Source organism: Mastigoproctus giganteus, chromosome 7, assembly GCF_048544385.1.
Source record: "Mastigoproctus giganteus isolate SK-2022 chromosome 7, ASM4854438v1, whole genome shotgun sequence".
NCBI lineage: Eukaryota > Metazoa > Arthropoda > Arachnida > Uropygi > Thelyphonidae > Mastigoproctus > Mastigoproctus giganteus.
Window position 1 is genome coordinate 53,981,800 of NC_143581.1, and position 21,193 is coordinate 54,002,992.

Consider the following 21,193-nt stretch of genomic DNA (forward strand, 5'->3'; position numbering starts at 1 on the left):
AGTTCTTATTTAGTTTTCTTGCTTTGTTGTAGATAAATCAAACAAAATATTTCAGCTGACAATTTCTTCTTTTATGATTATAACCTGAAAAGAGGAAAGATTTCCTCTTTATTAACCCACAGACAATGTCTATCCAACTGCATAGTCATTCTTCACAGTTTTCTAAAATGAGTGTCATATCATGCCATAAGGAACGTCATCTTATTTTCATCAAGGAATTATATTTTCTTTATTTATTTATTTTTTTTTTGTCTGTATGACAAAAAACACTAAAACATATTTATACTTAAATAATACATATAGAAAAATTTGGGTCAAAAGTATTAGTATTGGCAAAATGATGCAAGGAAACAAGCTTAGGTAGAATACTGGTTAAAAAATAAATATATACATTAAATTAAATTAAAAAACAAAATAAAATAAACTAACTGATGTCATTTTGCATCACTTCATTCATCTATTCCTTTCACATATTTATCCAATCTCTCCTTAAGTTAGATAAATTTCCAAATTCCACAATGGCACGTGGGAATTTAACCTAACAATCAATCACTCTTTAACTACAGGAAACGTTGGACATCTAGTCTACACCTTCACAATTTAAATTTATATCCCCTAATTTAAGTTTATGCCCTCTTTATGTGTGTTGTGTAAAAGTGCGAGGTGTTTAAGGTGTTTATTGAGGTGTTTAAGACCCTGAAAGGTCTTAAACACCTCAATCAAGTCATCCTGCAGATGCCTGGTTTACAAACACTACAGCTCACAAAACTCAAGTCTCTTTTGATAAGAATACCCCTTTGTGCCCTTAACTAATCTCATCATTCTTCTTTGTACTTAAGAAATCAATAAGTAAGAATAATCTACCAATGTAAAGATTAAGCTGTTTTATTGAAAATGTTACAAAATTAATATAACACACCTCAATAGCAACACTTAAACAGTTCAGCAACAACATTTCAAGAAGTTACTGTTCCTCATCATCAGTCCTGTTAGGCAGGCTGACTAGAATGTTGAGAAACGAAAACTACTGGAACTTGAATAGTACTTTTTTTAATTGAAATGCTTGAGGGTATTGACAGTTATCAAAATGATGTGGTCTCTTTTTGCTGGATTGGAGATTTTCTTAATGCTGTCATGAACATAAGCTTAAGAACCTAAGGTTGGAATTGAGTGGAGATGAGTTTAATGTTGAGACCTTTTAAGTTAGACCTTTTTTACTAGTATATTTTATTCTATGGGAGATAGAATTCTATTACTCAAATTAATGACAAAAGGCAGAAGGTTACATTGCTATATAATTCATAATTCAGGATTAATTAATCTGGGAAAAATTGGAGTGAGACCAGTCTGTTATGTCAGAGTGAAAGTGCAGAACTAGACTGATAGAATAGTGTTGAACAGTGGTATATGTAACGGCCTCCGTAGCCGAGTGGTCAGGAGTAGGAGTGCAGTAGCACACGTTCTTTGAGTAGACCGGGGTTCGAGCCCCTGACTGCTGAATACGGTCGGATCTGCCAACTCGCACTGGACCAGCGTGGCAGATTCAGCATGAATTGTTGAGGAGGCTTCCATCCTGCAGTGGGTTGATAATGGCTGCACTTCACCTTTTTTATATGTTTAGGGAAATATTTTTCAGATTGTTTTTGACCAAATCTTTATGAAGGAAGCCTTTAGGGTATAGATTATTATGTTTATGTTGTTTAAGGAAGTACACACACACACACACACACACGCACACACAGTATTCTCTTAAACTCAAAAATTGAGTTTAAGAAAGTACTTTAATTTTCTAATTAATTTCTTTCTTAAAGCTACATTCTATTGTACATAAAAGATAGACTATATTCTGCCCATATCAAATCTCAGTTGAAAGAGGGAGTGTTATGTGGTCATTCATCTTATGGATAAGAAATACAAGAGTTCCAGTAGTTTTATTCCTCACCAATTCAGGAGCCAGTCTAATATGCCTGACAACCAGAAAGTGAATTGTTGAAATATCACCAAGCTGCTTAAGTATTTCTACTAGGGTGTGTTCAGTAAACTTCGTAACATTTTCAAAAAACAGATTAATTTGTTACACGTGGTAGGCGTAGCATGGTAGAAATACACTTACTGTATTTCACATTCATAAGATGAATGACCATGTAACACTCCACTTGCAACTAATTATCTTCTCTGTACCCTCTTAAACAGGTCCATATCTTTCCTAAAGTAAGATCTCCAAGCCTGTATGCAATATCCAAGGTGTGCACAGCCTAACCACTGCTTTATAAAATGGAATAATCGCCTCTATCTCTCCTGAGCTGTCCTAGTAGCCTGTCTATGTTATTCAAAAAACTTCATATCAGCACACATGGTTAATCCCAAGTTCTTTTCATTAACTGCAACCTTGAGTATGGTGGTACCCAAATAGTATATTACTCTAGGACTGCTGCTATCCAGATGCAAGACCTTGCATTTTCCACTGTTAAATCTTAGCTGCCATCTCCCTGCTCATCCAAATAATTTGTTTTGTTGAAGTAGTAAACCTGATTTACTATACAGTTAGTCCCCAACTTATGTAAGCCTGAGTTACGTAACTTTGGACTTTTTTGTAAATTTTTTTGGTAAAATCGTAAAGATACTTTCCATCTACTTTACTTTAAAAACTCCGAAGAAATATTCAGCAACATGTGTTTGAGACAGGTGAACTACATCGAAGTACTTCAGAGAAACCCCCACAATGTTCAAGCCACGTGGACCATGTCCCATCAGCTATTTCTTCAGAGAATTACACTCTAGCCCTTCATTTCTACATCCTTTCCATCCTTTTTTTCTGAATTGTTTGTTTGTTAATTGGTTTTTAGGAGCATTAGCAACTAAGGCCATATTGCTTCGGGGATATGCGGTGGTCATTCTCTGACCTTTCCGCATTCTCCGTATTTGGTGGCTTACAGGCTCGAACCCTGATCTAATCAAGAAGCGTGTGCTATTTTCTGAATTGTAGAGTCAGTTCAGTTTCGTTTGAGAGCGAAGAGGGAGTTTTTGTTTGCATTTTGTATGTAATATTTGTTACACATTGGGTTATTGTAGTGAAGTTGAAATTCACATTGTCCTACCATGTTCAACAACTTCGAGTCAAATTATCATCGTGTAGTGCACACTTTAAAGGTGGTAGAAGACTTTCATCAACCGGTGAAATACCACCACTTTGCTTATTGGAGGCTTGAAGTGGTGAAACCCATGTTTAGTCTCTAGAGCAAAGTTTCCGGCATCCCCCCCCCATACTTCTTCAACCCATGCACGGTACTAAGTACTATAGGTTTTGATACCTTTCGTGTTTGGGATTTTCATAAAAAAAAAAAAAAAAAAAACTTCATTCACATGTTATAAGGTATGACAGCATCTCTTGTAGCTTAATCCTGTGAAGTTCTTTACAGATAGTTATGGTAGATAACTATTTTTCTTCATTCTTCTGAGGATATTATGTGGTTTTTGTAATTTTGGCACATCAGGGATATAGTAGCAATATTTTATTCGAGTCATCTCCAAGTTATGGAAAATTTAACTTAAGTAAGAAGTCCTGGAACATATCTCCTATGTATGTCGAGGACAGACTGTACTTAATTACTCTGCCCACCTTCATACCAAACTCAGCAAACTAAACTTAACTTAACTTAAACTTAAAATATCTACATCAATATCATTAAATGAATATTAGAAATAGTAAGGGGCCAAAACTGTACCCTGGCAAGATAAAAACAGTACAGGGGCAAAAACTGAACCATGGCAAGTTAGAAACAGCATTAGTAATGGCAAATGATGCAGGAAAACAAGCTTATACAGCATCAGCAAAAAAAAATAAAATAAAATACAAATATCTATTCCCTCCAATAGTTCATCTAGTACCCTGAATTTATTTAAGCTATCAACTTTTATAACAACGATTGGAATTTTGTTCCAGCAATCAACCATCCACTGGCTAAAGGCAAACTTCCAACATCTATTCTGCAACTGTCCTTCCTCAATTTGAATTCGTACTGCCCCCCCCCTCATATGCATAGTCTGAGCAAGAGGAAGAATCTCATCAGCACTGAGCTTGCTCAATCCATTCAAAGCCTTAAACACCTCAATCAGATCATCTTGCAGGTGCCTAGTCTCCAGTTCTGCAATTTGCAGAACTGAAGCCTTTCTTGGTAAGAGCAATCCTTTGTCCCCTTCACCAACCTTGTTGTCCTTACTCATTCCAACAGCTATAAATCCATCCTAAAATGAAGCCTCAAGACCTGTATACAGTACTCAACATGTGGCCAGACCACTGCCTTATACAATGGAATAATCAATACAGGGCCAAAAACCAAACCCTGGCAAGCAGAACTGAATCGCAGACTAATGTTCTGGTCCATCAATTTGCTAGTGATAGACTTTAATGATTTGGATGTTTCTTGCTCTGAGAAGAATTTTAAGATTTACAGAGAAAGTGATTTTTGAAATGGCAAAAGGGTGCCCATTCCTTCCTGTTAAGAATTCAATATTCTGTGATGAAATGCTTGAGAGGTACGAGTATGAAGAAAAGGATCAAATAACACACCCACATAGAGAAACACTGTAAATATAGCTGTTGAGATAGGTGATAATAAGACAGGGATTTGAAATTCCTGCAAGTTATTTCTTTTACCGTCAGTTCATGGAATTCAGTGAATTTTGATTTTAAAAAATTATCTATGTGCATTGTGAAATTCAAGTTTTTATCCTAAATGATCCTGAGGTTGTGGGAAGAACTGAATGGGTACCATCACTTTGTTTGGCAGGGAGGGGATCTTTTTAAAGTGATTGTTATCAAGGTAATTTGTTTTAATTTATTTTGGAATTTTGTGCATTGTACATTAATACATGGGTAAATTAAAGCATACTTACGCATTGCACAGTTAAATGGAGTAGACAAATTCTTATTCATCATCAAAGTGCACTGTTCTGGAAGTCCTGTATATTTTACTTCTATCTTCTCAACTCTTGTTATAAGAGCTTGCTGCCTTTGTTTTTCTTGTTCAAAGAGTTCATTACGTTTCTTTCTGATATCTTCTGTTGTCAATGAAGCAAGTTCTCTCTTATTCATTTTACCTACACATACATTAATGACAAATCAAATTATATCAATTTATTATATAATAAAATAGGTAACAAGCTTTACATCTGAAACTCATGATTGTGGTGAACTAAGAACAAGAATAATAGCTAAGGAGGTACACATATAATGATATTTATTATATAATGAATATTATATAATAAATACTATAAGAATTTATTATATAATAAGTATAGGCAAAGTGCTTTACATTTGAAACTCTTAGTTTAAGTAAGGGTTTCAAACTCTATAGTTACTTTTAATTCATGAAGTAAGAGTAAGTATAATAGCTAAGTAGGTACATATATTAATGGCAAATCAAATTATAACAATTTATTAATTATAAGAATAGGTAAAGTGCTTTACATTTGAATGAAAAGTACAGGAATTTGGAGGTACAAATAAACTTATGGGGGGGCAACTGAAGTTTTGAGTCTAATTAAAAAAAACAAAGGGGCAATAGGCCTTAAATGTTGTACAGACAATGTTTCGTTCTTTATATGTTTAACTATAAAATTTTAATACTGTACAATAAGGTGTTTTTAATGGTGCCCAAATGATAATTTCAACTAAATCCCTTCTAACTAAAAAATCCCAGATTGTGATGTCATCAAACTGCTTCATGAGAAAAGGCTAACACCCAAGGCCACACATTAAGTTATCAAGCACTGATACAGTAGAGCAGGGGTCCCCAAACTTTTAGAGAAGCAGGCCACATATGAATTTTTGGAATATTTGACGAGCCAGAGAAAATTCCTAATTACTGAAAACTACATTCTCTGATTAACTTTTATGTTATGCAGAGAAACAAATTTTATACCTATATCTACAGATTCAAAAATAAATCGATGGATATGTAATATAAAATATACCAGTTTGTTTATATCAAATTTTAATTATTACTTATTTGTTATACTTATCACAAAAGTATTCATTAATATAAAAAAATTAATTGTACTTATCCCAAATTTATTGTACTAATCCCAAAAATACAGCTAGTAATACATCAAAATTATAATTAATGCAATGAATGTGGTTGTAGAGTGCAACTAAGTTTTGTAATACCAGGTTTTAAAGTACTAGTTCCAATTCTTAAAAAGTCATAAATGTGGGTGTTAGATGTGATCGTATTTTTGATTTTACATATTTCATTTTTGAAAAGGTCTGCTCACATACACATGTGCTTCCAAAAATTATGTAACCTTTCTTGCAAAATTTTTAATTTTTGGATAATCTGACCCAGATAACGTTGAATAAAATTGAATTAGATTTTCATTTTTAAATATTGTCTACAGTGCATCATTAGATTGAAGATCTACCAACTCTAATTGTAAATTCTCATCAACATCATTGACGGGCGTGTCAAATGGATTTTGAAAAAAGTTCAAACACCTTTGAATTATTTTTAAAATCAGAAAATCTAGCCGCAAAATTTTCCTGCAACAAACTAATATTTTGAACAAAATTTTCAGTGGAAAAATTACAACTAGGCATATTTTTAGATAAATAATTGCAACATGGAAAATATGAAAAATTATTCCAAAGTAGTTGACTTTTAAATAACTCCAGTTTTGTTTCAAAAGCTTTGACGTTATAATACAATTCATTGAAAGTTTGTCTCTACCTTGTAGTTTCATATTAAGAAAATTCAAGTGTTCACATATCTGTTAAAAAGGCAAGGTTCCACAACCATTTCCGAAAGAGGTTTTAATTTTTCATTCATAAATAGATCTATTTCGATCCTAAGTTAAAAAAATTGCTTCAACACATTACCGTGACTCAACCATCGTACTTCAGTGTGGTACAACAAATCACCATATTAAGCCTCAATTGTTTCAAGAAAATTTTTTAATTGCTGACTATTTGGACCAGTCTTGCGAATAAAATTTACTGTTGATATTACAGTTGACACGACTGAATCTACGCTCAAAAATTTTCCACGCAAAGACTGCTGGTGAATCATAAAATGAAATTGCATTGGTTTTTTAATATTTTTACTCTCGAGATATTTATGAAGCTGACACGTGAACCCAATTTTAGTGTCGATCATATTTTTAGCGCCATCAGTCGTAACCACTGATAGCAAATCCCAATTCAATTTGAGGCCGTCAATTGCTTCCAACACACTCAAAAATATATTTTTACCTGTTGTATCTTTCAAGCTTTTTAATTTATTTATTTTTTTTATTTTTATGAAAACCCCAAACACGAAAGATATCAAAACCTATAGTACTTAGTACCGAGCATGGGTTGAAGGAGAAGTGGGGGGGGGGGGATGCCGGAAACTTTGCTCTAGAGACTAAACATGGGTTTTGCCACTTCAAGCTTCCAATAAGCAAAGTGGTGGTATTGCACCGGTTGATGAGAGTCATCTACCACCTGAGTAATGCAACTAGCTCTTCAGTTACTGCAAACTTTTGATTTACCTCAGATATAAATAGTAATTGAACTGTATCACTTGTATCTTCACTCTAATCAATTGCTATTGAAAAATGTGTGAATTCACAAACTTTTTCTGTGAGTTTATTTTGAACATCGATTCCTAAATCTTCAATTCTTCTTGTTACAGTTTTTTTTTTTTTTTTTATGAAATCCCCAAACACAAAAGGTATCAAAACCTATAGTACTTAGTACCGTGCATGGATTGAGGGAGAAGTATGGGGGGAGGGGGATGCCAGAAACTTTTCTCTAGAGACTAAACATGGGCTTCACCACTTTAAGCCTCAAATAAGCAAAGTGGTGGTATTGCACCAGTTGATGAGAGTCATCTACCACCTAAAATTATGTTACGTTTGTAAAATTTAAGTCGTTATAAGTATTTAGTTAAAAAAAGTTTCACAATTCTTTACTTTCTCAGGACATACTTCTGCAATTGCCAGACAAATTCGTTTTATAAATTCTCCATCCGTAAAGGCCCTTCCTTCTTCGGCAATAATTGAGAGGCTCAAAACTAGCTCTAACTGCAGATAAATTTTGATGAGTAAAAGTTCTAATGGTTGACTTTGAAAAGTTTGGGTTAGTTCTTGGAGTGTGTTCTGCCGCAAAGCTCCTTGTAATTTATTGTAATTTGAAGCATGTTTTGGGGTGTAGTGACATTTCACATTATATTCCTTGAACACCAACAAGGCTTCATTGCAAATAAGGCACATGCAAATATCATTGAGCAGTGCAAAAAAGTAATTAATTGGCCACCGCTCATTAAAAACTTTTCTTTCTTTTTTTTTTTTTTTTTTCTTTTTTACATCAACTTCGACATGATTTTTATGGGGTCACTGGAATAAGAAAAAAATAATAAAATACTCGTGAATATTGAAGTAAGCAAGCACTGATGTGTCTTAAAATTTTATGAAATATATTAACATAAAGATTATTATTATATTCATATCAAGTGAAATATAAAAATAATATAAAACTTATAGTTTTATATTATAATATAGTTTAATAAGGTGACGTTTCAGGTACCTTACTGATACCCATCATCAGACTATGCTGTGGGGAAGAACAGAAAGGGTTATAAATTTGAATATTTTAGGATATTACAGTTACAATCAGTAAGCAGTAAATTTATAGCAGAAGGATTAACTCCATTAACCAATAGGATAGCGTCGCGTTTTTATCCTGGATTCTTGTATAGTAAAAGTCAGAGGTGACCTTTGCTCCCATACCTGCACATCAGGTTCATGTTCAGGACCTTACCGATAATCAGACCATGCTGCTGGTGCCAGGTTTTATCCTGGATCCAGGATTCTTGCGTAGTGAAAGCCTAGGGTGACCTTTGCTCCCATACTCTGGACATCAGGGTTGGTGCACAGGCTGGCAAGGGATTAGGAAATCCCTAATTATTGTCTCTAATGCCTATTGCTATTTAACGACAGGGTTAAGATTAACAGATTATTTTAATGGTGTTTCAAAGAATAGCTTTGAGTGGAAATAACAGAATTAATATCTAACAAGCCTAAGTGGACAACCAGGGCTGCCACAAGTGGGTAGGCGGGGTAAGCATCGCTTACGGGCAGCAGTTCAGGAGGGCGCCAAAAATTTTTTTGGCACGTACAAGTCGGACCTCCGTTTAACAAAGTTCTTTAAAACAAAATTTTCTATTTAGATGAATTCCTCTTTTGGTAATTAAATTTTAAATAGTTTCCGTAGAAAAGAGCATTTCCATATAACGAACAGATTACGAGAGACTTAACTGGGAACACATTAACAGTTCGCACCTCTGGCCTTCAAGGCAATTGAGACAATTAGTGCTGCTAAGCATGAATTAAGAGTTAAAGGGAGTACCATTCTATAACTTAATGTACTCGTAAAACCTATCCAACCTCCTATTCCACATACCCAGAAGTCACAGTGGTCATCTGATTAGTTAACGTTTACCAGTATTCAACACAGCAGGCATATAATTCATTTGAAATAAACAGTACATGATATCACAGACTTGTGTTAATTTTCTTATTATCTGGATCTGTGTTCAGTGCTGCATTAAGGTACGGGCTAGCAGGCCTCTTACACTGGGCGCCAAAAACAGAAGAACAACGAGGCAAAAATACAGGTAGTTCTCGACTTTACGAGTTAATTCGTTCCTAGCATGTGCTCGTAAAGCGAAAACTCGTAAAGCAGGAATTTATTTCCCATAGAAATAATGTTAAAAATAGGGGTTACGTTCTCAACAACGAAATTAGTTAGCTAATTAGTTGATGTTTAAACAATGATTGATTTATCCAAAGAAATGAAAATGTAGCCTGTAAAATCAAAAAAATTATAATAACAGAAAAATTATTTATGACTTACAAATGTTAAAGAATGTTAGCATTAGCATTAGTAAAAGGCATATGATGCAAGAAAGCAAGCTTATGCAGCATCAGCCAGAAAAAAAAAAAAAAAAAAAAACTTCCACTTCACCCCTCCGTTCGTTCGAAATACCTGTCCAGCTGAGCCTTAAATTTATTTAGGCTATCAACTTCCACAACAAGGGATGGAAGTCTGTTCCACCAACCAACTACCCACTGGCTAAAAGCAAATTCCGGCACATCTATCTTTCCTCAATTTGAATTTATGCCCTTTCAGGTGATTATTCTGAGCAAGAGGCAGAAACCCATCAGCATTGAGCATGCTCAAACCATTCAAGGCTTTATACATCTCTATCAGATCACCTCGCCGGTGCCTAGTTTCCGGACACTGTAATTTGCAAAACATTAGCCTTTCTTCGTAAGAGCAACCCTTTGTTCCCTTCACTAACCTTGTTGCCCTTCTCTGTACTCGTTCCAGCAGCTCTACATCCTTGAAATGAGGCCTCCAGACCTGTGTACAGTAGTCAAGGTGTGGCCTGACCATCGCCTTATACAAGGGAATAATCACCTCCTTATCCCTGCTAGAAAAATTCCTGTATATCACTGAAAAGACACCACGAGCTACTCTTGCAGCCCGTCTGCACTGCTCAGAGAACTTCATATCTGCCTGCACAATTATCCCCAGGTCCTTTTCATTCTCTACCACTGTCAGTGTAGTACCACAGAGTTGATACATTGCTCTGGGGTTGCAGTCCTTTACTACTTTACTTATGTAAACTCTAGAAGTTTACATAAGTAAAGAAGGTTCACCTACCTAACCTCCTTTGTAACTTGGTTACAGATCAACTTATATCTATCATAGGCTTCTATGTCATGTGTTAATTTATATGTATCCCATGCATTTTTCTTCTCTGCCATATGTCTCATTAGTTCATCTGACATCTATTTAGGCCTAAACCTTGAACAATATTTCTTAGTTGGTATGTAAAGCCTAGTAGCTTCCAAGATAAGTTCTTTGAATGCTTCCCATTTTGAATTTGCTGTCGGTAACATCAGCATCAGTTTGTCCCACTGTATAGAATTTAAATATACAAATTTAAAGATAATCAAATGAAGAGTATTACTCCCTCTAGTTGCCTCCCTAACATGCTGATGTAGAAAACAATCATCCAATAAATCCACAAAAGTCTTGCTAGTGTTTTTATTTTTGAGACACCCTGTATAGCGAAAATTTTAACTTCCGAGTTCCGGAACGAATTACCGAAAAACAATACATTACTGGGTTCACATTACAATATTTTCACACTACAATGGTAATAGATTAATATTGTAAAGCGGGGTACACTGTATTGTATAACTATGTGCATGGTTTGAAATGTGGTATTTATGAATGTTTAACATAAATTTTTTGCAATTAATATTCGTTTTTTCAATTTTGTCGATAATTGATACTTGGAAAAAAAAAAAAAACTCGTAAACCCAGGAACTCGTAAAGCGAGAACTGCCTGTATATCCTTAATAAAGGGTACTAAAAAATCTTTCTGCCCAAAGCGCAGAAATACCTTGGTCTGGCATTGTCTGTGTTTCATATTTATATTTTGCAGGGTTATACTCCAGAACATGGCTACAACCCGTACTTCAGCGAGAAAGAGCAGAAGAAAGCAGAGATAGGACGTGAAGGCAACTCCCACTCACTGTTATTCCCTTCTCCTCCTTGCCTGCATGTTACTGGGAGATGTCACGTGACATCACAATATGTCGTAGCTGAAATAAAGAAACAGAAACAACAAAAACAGCAATTTTTTTAAACAAACAAAAATTACCACCACTACCACTGATTCTTCTCCTCTGTACATTACTAGACAATTTCACATGCATTAACAATGAGAATTGCTCATGCATGTCAACAGAAATGTTTTTTTTTTTTTTTTGTTCTGGGGGATGCTGCTCCCCACACCTCTGCTAATATAAAGAGAACCTGATACTAACAACTCATACATATACAATTACTGCGAAAAACATCAAATCATCAAGAAACAGCTAAACAAAAAAAAAACACTCAACTGATCAGTCCTTGCATGCTTGATGAGGTACACTTCATCAAACATCCACACTGAAAACACATGCATTCCAAAGCTGTCAAATTCATACTCATACACCATTCAACAGTCTTACATCATCCTTTTGCAAATGGAATAACATGAAATAACAATAACACACAATAAACGAGGGCAGTAGAGCAATACGATAATTTTGCATTTCCCGCTAAAATCAGAAGCGAATTTGAATCCAATCAAAAAATCAGAGCCACAAATTGGGGTAAATTACGCATTCCCAATAACCAGCCAATCACAGAACTCTACCGGACAATCACTCCATTCTTCGGCCACGCCCACAATGGAGATCAGCCAGAATAATATATATGATACTATTTTTAAAAAGGCAATGTTTTAAAGAGCATTCAGGGGCTCTTCAAAAGATTTATATGAAAATGGTAACTTTTTAAAATTTTCTGAAACAATTGCTAAATTTGATTCAATTATGGCAGAACATATTCGCCATATTCAGAAATCTGAATCGAAAAATATCATGCATTATTTGGGTGATCAAATACAAAATGAAATTAAAATAATTTCACAAAATATTACAGATAAAATACTAGAAATGACTAGAGAAGCTACATATTTTGCTATCATTTTGGTATATCACTGAAGACGAAAATAAAGATATGGATACAAGGAAACATGCTAAATCAATAGAGCTTAAAAATAACATCTTATAAGTTCCGTTTCTTTGTTCAATTATAATTTGGTATGATATTTTAAATAAAATTAATCCGATAAGTAAAATGCTCAACAAATAAAAAGGATTCTGATATACACTGCCCTACCATTAATATCGGGACACCTGCCTTTAGACAAAAAAAATAGCTTTTATTGTGTCATTTAATATTTTGTGCTGAAAACTTTTGCTTTTATGATGGCCTTCAATCTTCGTGGCATACTCTCAACCAGCTTTTTATAAATGTCAGGTGATATGTTCCTCCACTCAGCCTTTAATGCAGCCACCAGTTTGGCCTTGTTCTTTGGGCGATCTCAACATGCACGTACCTGATGATCCAATATATCCCAACACATTACCGTTGATATATCACTAAATATATCACTAAATGTTGATATATTACCAAACATGTTTGATAAAGTTCAGATCATTACTCTGGGCTGGCCAATCCAACTTTTCCACACTCATGTCCTCAAACAACTCTGCTACGACCCGAGCAGTATGGCATGGTGCGTTGTCTTGCTGATACAGGTACAAGGGTTCCCCGAAGTATTGCCATAATGTTGAAAGTGCATAATTGTCCAAGGTGTCCTGGTATTGCACAGCACTGATTGTTTTGTTGATAATGACTAATGGGCCCAAGCCAAACCATGAAAGGTGCCCCATACCATGACACTGCCTCCACTAAACTTCATTGTTGGGGGGATACAATCGGGAATGAACTGTTCCCCTCGATTCAGCTAATAATATGGCTGCTATCATTGGTATTGAAGCTTCGTTTCCAGAAGTAAGCATTGTAAGGAAAAGATTGAAAAAACGTCATTTCAATTATGAAAGTAGAGATGACGCTATTCAGAATCCTCAACAAAATTTCAAAATTAATTTTTTTCTTTCAAATTATGGACACAACAATTTTCTCGTTAACTGAAAGGTTTACAAATATGAAAGAACATGTAGAAATATTTAAAATGTTTTATGATATTTCCGAATTTAAAAATGGCCCGATGACGATGTATTAAATCTTTGCAAATATTTACATACAACGTATTAAGTTAAGTGACATTGATCGTAATGAGTCTGATACTGATGGTTTAGCATTATCTGAAGAACTTAGAGTACTTTAAATTTGTATTCAATATAAATTTATATTGATATAAATTTATATACTCCATTTGAAGTGTTACAATATTTTTTTAAAAACGATTTTATAGAGACATTTCCAAATGTAGCAGTTGCATTAAGAATTTTTCTAACTTTACCAGTTTCAGTTGCCTCAGGTGAATGGAGTTTTTCAAAATTAAAATTAATCAAAAATTATTTACGATCGAAAATGTCTCAACGATGACTAATTTGGCAATAATTTCAATAGAAAATGATCTTTAGGAAAAATAAAGATAAATGAAATAATTAATAAATTTGCATCTCTTAAAGCATGGAAATATAAATTAGTATAATTTTCCTTTTATTTTATTATTGTACGATTACTGCAATTTAGAATTTAAAGTTTATTTTCAGAATGATTTTGTTATTTTTGTTTGTTGTTTCATTATATTATATGTGAGATATGTTGTAATTCTTTTCTTTTTGAGTAAATGAATATTAATTAATTATGCTTTATTTTATTTTTTAACCCAAACATTTTGGGGCGGCAAATTTGATTTCGCTTACTGGCGGCACATAGGGTTGCAGCGGCCCTGCAGATGACACATCGGCATCAACACTATTAATCAACCAATGAATGTTAAATTAATTTGTAAAATGTGTTTTTCATAAATTTTATTGATCTAACATAAACATTAATTTTTACGATCTAACTGAAATATCCGCAGGCTGGATAAAATTCTTTCGCGGACTGGATCCGGTCCCCAGTTTGGGGACCCCTGTAGTAGAGAATGATGACCATGTGTAAAATATTGAAATATTGATTATACTAATGAAGTAGAGAGTATGACCATAGCATATGGATATAAACTGAAATGACACAGAGTAGAGCTCAAAGAGTTTGGATGCAGACAAACAGTTGAGTGCCACATTGTAGGACTTAAGCGACGGGTGGACTTCAAAGGCCTTGAAGTTCCCAAGGACCACTGTATGAAATATTATATGGAAGTGAAAGGAGATGCTAAGTGCATGATGGTTTTAAGATTTATAAATAGAAGCTATTTAGAATAAAAATAATACTGAATGTGAAAGCCCAGTTATTTCAATGGAGAGGAAACGTATGTTTCTAATATACTTATCAGGATTATCTCCAGTAAAGACAAATTCTTTAGAATTCCTGTTATTGCTGAAATAAGCATGGGAGCATCATAATATTTTATTTAGAGAAATAAAACAGACTAAGATTTAGGACTGAAGCTAACTGAGTTTTGTTCTCCCCAGTGGACAACTGCTTGGAAATCATAAATTAATCCATACTGGTGCTCATTCAGATGGAAGGTTTCAAGCAAGTATAAGAGTTAGCAAATGGTGGATTGTACTAACTCTGAAAAGGATTGCATTAAGTGTGATAAGATAACTGGAATGAGGCAATTAGATATGAGCAAATTTCTATGCAGAAAAAAAAAAAAAAAAAACCATTGGAATAAAAGAGTATAAAGGCAACACAAAACAAGAGTTAATGAAGGGGTTTTAAAAATAATTAGGAAAATTAATCAGACCGTGGAAACTTCTTGGAATTGATATTGTTCAAGAATTTTCTAATGTCTCTGTAACATAACTCAGGTTGGTGAATGGTATTAATGGCAATGATGCAAAAAACAAAGATCATAAGGCAACAGCCAAAAAGAAGCAGAAACTTTTGATATCACCTGTCCCTTCTAACAGTATCTAGTTCTTCCTTGAATTTATTTGCGCTATCCACCTCTACAACACCAGATGGGAGTTTGTTCCAACAATCAACCACCCAATGATTGAAGGCAAAATTTCCACACATCTAGCTGCAACCATCCTTCTTCAGTTTGAATTTGTCTCATATGTAGTCTGAACAAGAGGAAGGATTTCATCAGCACTGAGCTTATGCAATCCATTCAAAGCCTTAAACACCTCACTCTGATCTCCTTGAAGGTGCCCAAGTTTCCAGGCTGCAGTTTGCAGAACTGAAGCCTTTTCTGGTAAGTGTACCCTTTTGTTCCTCTCATTAATCTTGTTGCTCTTCTCTGCATCCACTTAAACATTATGCCTGATATGCATCCAACAATAGAAATCCACAATAAATATTGAAAACAACAATGGGCCCAGTACTGAATACTGGGGGTCCCTGCTAATAACATTAGCCCAAGAAAAGCAGTACAGAGTAGGGCAACAAGGTTAATGAGTGGAACAAAGGATTGCTGTTACCAAGATAGGCTTAAGTTCTGCAAATGCAGCGTCTGGAGACAAGGCACCTGCGAGGCAATCTGACTGAGATGTATAAGCCTTGAATGGTTTGAACATGCTCAATGCTGATGGGATTCTTCCTCTTGTTCAGATTCCGCACCTGAAGAGGCATAAATTAAAATTGAGGAAAAACAGTTGTAGAATAGGTGTGCAGAAATTTCCCTTTAAACAGGCATTTCAGTCATCTCCTACATTTAATCAGTTGGACGACTGTGTAACAATTCACACTAGATTAATAGAATTATTGTTCACAGTGAAATGCAACACAGGAATATTTTTTTTTATACAGGGTTATGCAAATTAGAAAAAAATAAATTATGTTATTTGAGCCATTGTCTTAATTCACCCCATTCGAAAAAAGAAAAAAAAAATCAAACTGCAGGAATTAAAGCAATAACCAATTCTTTAATCATTAATTCAAATTGTTTTTTTCCTATAACACTTTTTTTAAATGATGTTAATGCAATTCGTGATGCTACATCATGTCATTCCATGTAACAAAAGGCGTGCTGTCATTTATGCATGTGACAGTTTCGACTGTAAAAGACCTGAACTATCTTCCTACAGACTAAGTGTGGGCAGTATTACTTTATAAATCAATGGGCATGTCATGTTTTTTAATAAATTTTATTTTCTTAATTCATGTCAATTTTGTCATGTATGTTTAATGATGATGCAATCATTTAATTTTGCATCTATTCCTCTGACATCGAAAGTGTCATCAAGAAACTAACATGGCCTCGGTCTATCCTAGCTTTGCCCTACATGTACAGTAATGTTCAATAGCTCTCTCTTACAGCATGAAGCTTCTACATTATATTTACTTAATTTTTTTTTTTTTTATAACCCATTCCACCATCTCATCACTGGGCTGTTCAAATCTTCACTATGTCTGGTTATAAAAGGATTAAAAATTTAACAACCTTTTTTCTTTTTTGTTGATAATATACAAGTACATAATCACTTTCATTAAGCTACTGTGCACATAATCACTTAAACTAATTAGCTGCTTACCTAACACTGAGATCCAAAGAAAGATCAAAACCATGGTATGGGTAATGATATTTACACTTTAAATAAACACCAATACACTTCGCTCCTGCAGCAGTGATTTTTATTTAAACTGCTGGAAAGAGTGGTTCCAGCAGTCAACCGCCAATTGACTAAAGGCAATTTCCATACATCTATTCTACAACTGTCTTTCTCAATTTGAATTCTTGACCCCCCCAGGTGCATACTCAGAGGAAGAGGAAGAATCCCATTGACATTGAGCTTGCCCAAACCCTTATGCACCTCAATCAGATCACCATGCAGGTGCCTAGTTTCCAGCTGCTGCAATTTGCAGAACTTAAGCCTAAGGGTAACACTTTGTTCCCCTCACCAATCTCTGTACTCATTCCAGCAGCTCTCGTTCCTTCCTTCCTAAGAGGCCTCCAGACCTGTATACAGTACTCAAAGTGTGTCCTCACCACTGTCTTAGCCCTGCTAGAAAAATTCCTGTTTATTATTGACAACACCCTGTTAACTGCTCTGTCTGCACTGCTCAGCAAACTTTACATCTGACTGCACAATTCTTTCCACGTCTTTTTCATTCTCCAGTACCCTGAGTGAAGTACAGTACAGTTTGTACATTACTTTGGGTTACTGTTACCCATATGCGGTAACCTTTGCATTTGTCAATGTTCAACTTCAGTTGCCACCTCTCAGCTCATCTGCCCCACTTTTCTTGATCCTTTGCAGTAGTGTACTGTCATTAACAACACTGCCAACCTTCATATCTCCTGCAAACTTTGACTTCATCAATATCATTGATAAATATACAAAACAACAATGGGCCTAACACCAAACCCTGGGGGAATCCACTAATAAGATTAGTCGACAAAGAGCAGTGTCCATTAATTACAACTCTCTATCTTCTCCCATGCAACCCTCCCTTTATCCATAGCAGCAACTTGCCCTTAATGCCATAATTCTCCAATTTGTACAGTAGTCTTCCATGTGCAACAGTATCAAAAGCTTTCCTGAAATCCAAGTATATAATACCAAAATTAATTTCTGCATCCAGTTCCTTTGTGACCACATCATAGTATCCAACAAAATTGGTCAGGAAAGACTTCCCCTTAACAAACCCACACTATGTCTGAACTATAATTGCAGTCTTGTCTACAAAATCCTGCAATGCTTCTTCAACCAGTAACTCCATTATTTTCCCCATAACAGAAGTTAAACTAACAGGTTTGTAATTACTCATGCCACCCTTTATTCCCTTTGTGAATTGGGGATACATCTCCAGTCCATGAGGGCCATCCCCTGAGTCCAAGGATGCTCTCATAATTATGGCTAAGCATTTGCTTACTTCCTTTGTTGCCTCCTTTAATATAACTGGATAGATCCCATCTATCCCATGGCACATTTCTTATGTTTAACTTCAACAATTTCTCCTCCACTTTGCTCTCAGTTATTATAAAATCATTTAGTTCCCTATTTGAGTTTAATAAGTTTCTGTATTCCAACATGAATTCCTCAAGTGATTTCCTCGACCCTCCCAACACTGCCTCAATAGTATCAGCAAATATTCGTGCACCCTTTCTATTTAAGTGTATCCCATCCCTGTAGAAGCAGTCTCTCCTGTTAACAAGAACAGACCACAAGCACAAATCACAATGAAGTGTCTCCACAATCAAAAAGTGTCTCCAAATCAAAAGCAATTTCATGCAATTTTTGCATTAAATAGTAAACCATTGCCACATACCAAATGAGGCTCTGACCAACCTAAACAATAATGTTCTATACTGTTCATAGAAAGCTTTTACCCCAAATTTTACATCATTCTAAATTATTTATGGTCTTACAATAACAATAATACATTATTAATAATTATTTACTTATAATTCTTAAATTATCCCCATGTTACACTGCCAATTAATTTGATAACCAGAATAAAGACTTTTCCAAGATCAAGCAGAGAGGGCAATTCAATGACATTTTAATGACTTGTAATTGTTATAGGTAGTACAATCTGCAATTTTTTTTTTTTGGACTATACTGAAAAGCTAATAAAATTCTGAAAAAAAATTCACAATGAGCGCCTCAGGCACATGCCTGATGTCTATGATAAATCCACTACTTTGGTAAACTAATGGAAAGGATTAAAAACCCTTTTTATTTTCTGTTGATAATGTACAAGTACATAATCATTTTTATTAAGCTACTGTGCACATAATCATTTAAACTAATTTGATTAACTGCAGTGGCAGGTCACAATTAGGCCATTCTAACTTGGTAAAGATATATAAATATTGTTGAAAAGCAACTTCCATTCCCAACTGCTGTGCTGCAAGATTAGGAAAAACTCCACCTGAGTTCAACAGCAATCACTATTTACCTGTTGCCGTGCATATGTGTCTTTTAACATTTAAGTGGCACATTAGTCACAAAATATTGGGAACCAATGCCTTATTATTATTATTAGCGATATGCTGCAAGGAAGCCTGAGGCTTATGCTGCACCAGCCAAAAAAAATTTGATTTACCCTGTGACCCAGAGAGAAAGGGAGAGAGAAGTAGAAGGAAATCACCAAGAAAGAGAAGAATGATGATATTCAGCCCAGGACCCTGGGTGTGCCAAGCCCATACTCAGTTAAAGTACTGTATTTGAAAAATAATCAGTTGTGTAGCTTTGCCTGAACATCATAAAATCTGTCTCCTTTGGTCATGAAATGTTTTTTTTTTTTTTTTTGATAAGCGGGAACAGGAGGCACATAATTGCGAACAACTAGTAAAATCCTGACATCTAACTACATAAAGCTGTTGGGATTTTTTACAAATAATATCTTAATATTTACTTACACAAAACAGTACTAATACACAAACGAAAAGACGAAGCGTTTTTCAGAAGAGACATGGTAAGGGTCTGTTTCCAATATCTGTAGCTTGAAATAACCTCGCAAGTACGCGCACACACGTTTACAATTAATTACTTTAACTTTCTATGAAATAAAGCATATTTTTCTTCAATGATCTACACAAAAAGGCACTATTATAATGCGACAAAAATCACAGATTACAAATCTCCCTCTGTAACGAACTAGCCATGTTATCATGTGCACGAAGACACATTAGCATCACCTACCCACAGAGTAGTAAGATATTACTCTGTGCACCTACCAATAGGTGAATGAAGTTCTAGATCGTGGATATAGCTTAGCTTAATTTTTAACGATTTAGTCATTACATCACAGCACATAAGGACTCCTTAAAATATCATCAGTGAATGAAGTTCTTGTTGACTCCAACCAAACGGGATAAAAAAAAAAAAAAACGCACAGAATATCTAAAACAAATTGAAAGGAAAAGTTCAATCAAGCAGCCCCAGGGTTTTTCGCGCCCCTAGGCAGAAACGTATTTGATGCCCTTGAGATATACATTTATTGAATATTATTATAATGAAAATTTTTAATTTCGGCATCCCCAGACTTTGCCCTTCTTATGTCCAAGGATAAAGTATGACTGAAATAATTTTCAGAAGTTATTTTATTAGGTTACGTCTCCTTAACCTGATAAAAATTTCACGTTACATAAAATGTTACATGCTGAAAGGGAAAATTTAGAGGAAGAATTAAATAAAATTGTGAAGATAAGAAAGCACTCAAACCAACGCTGGTTTAATTTTGTTTATTTCCGAATTGGAAATATGTACATAACGGAGTCAAATGTTTCCTGGTATTTTTTACGAAATTATAATTAAACCAGGAGCTCACATCTCGTCAATACAGACTTAGCAAACCGAGGGTTCTGAGCTGGATGTCATTTTTGTTCTCTTTCTTGGTGATTCCTCTCTCTCTCTCTCTCTCTCAGGGAATTTTTTTTTTTTTTTTTTTGGTTGGTGCAAAAAAAAAAAAAAAAAAAAAAATATATTATTATTTCAGGGTTCCCCGTAATTTACAGACACAAATACATTAACCCGTATTTGTGTCTGTAAATTGCGTATGTTCTATGGTTGATTTGCCTGTTTTGCTGGACGAAAAAACCCCAGTTACTGGGGAGAAAAACCTTGCTATCTACGCCTGAGACCAACTAACTCAGCCACGGAGTGAAAAAAGCCCATTAAAGTTCCTCGCGTCACCCACGGGATTGGAACC

General features: G+C 34.8%; 1 protein-coding gene across 1 annotated transcript in view; it reads right to left on the minus strand.

Moving 5' to 3' along the window:
- mRpL39 (mitochondrial ribosomal protein L39) overlaps positions 1 to 20,362 on the minus strand; it is a 66,934-nt gene extending 46,572 nt beyond the window's left edge. The window contains exons 1-2 of the mRNA XM_090376902.1: positions 19,902 to 20,362; positions 4,897 to 5,100 (exon numbers count right to left, since the gene is read on the minus strand). Of these exons, the coding sequence (XP_090233028.1) occupies positions 4,897 to 5,100; positions 19,902 to 19,956 (259 nt within the window). The 5' untranslated portion in view covers positions 19,957 to 20,362. The remainder of the gene's footprint in view (positions 1 to 4,896; positions 5,101 to 19,901) is intronic.
- Positions 20,363 to 21,193: the final 831 nt, after the last annotated feature.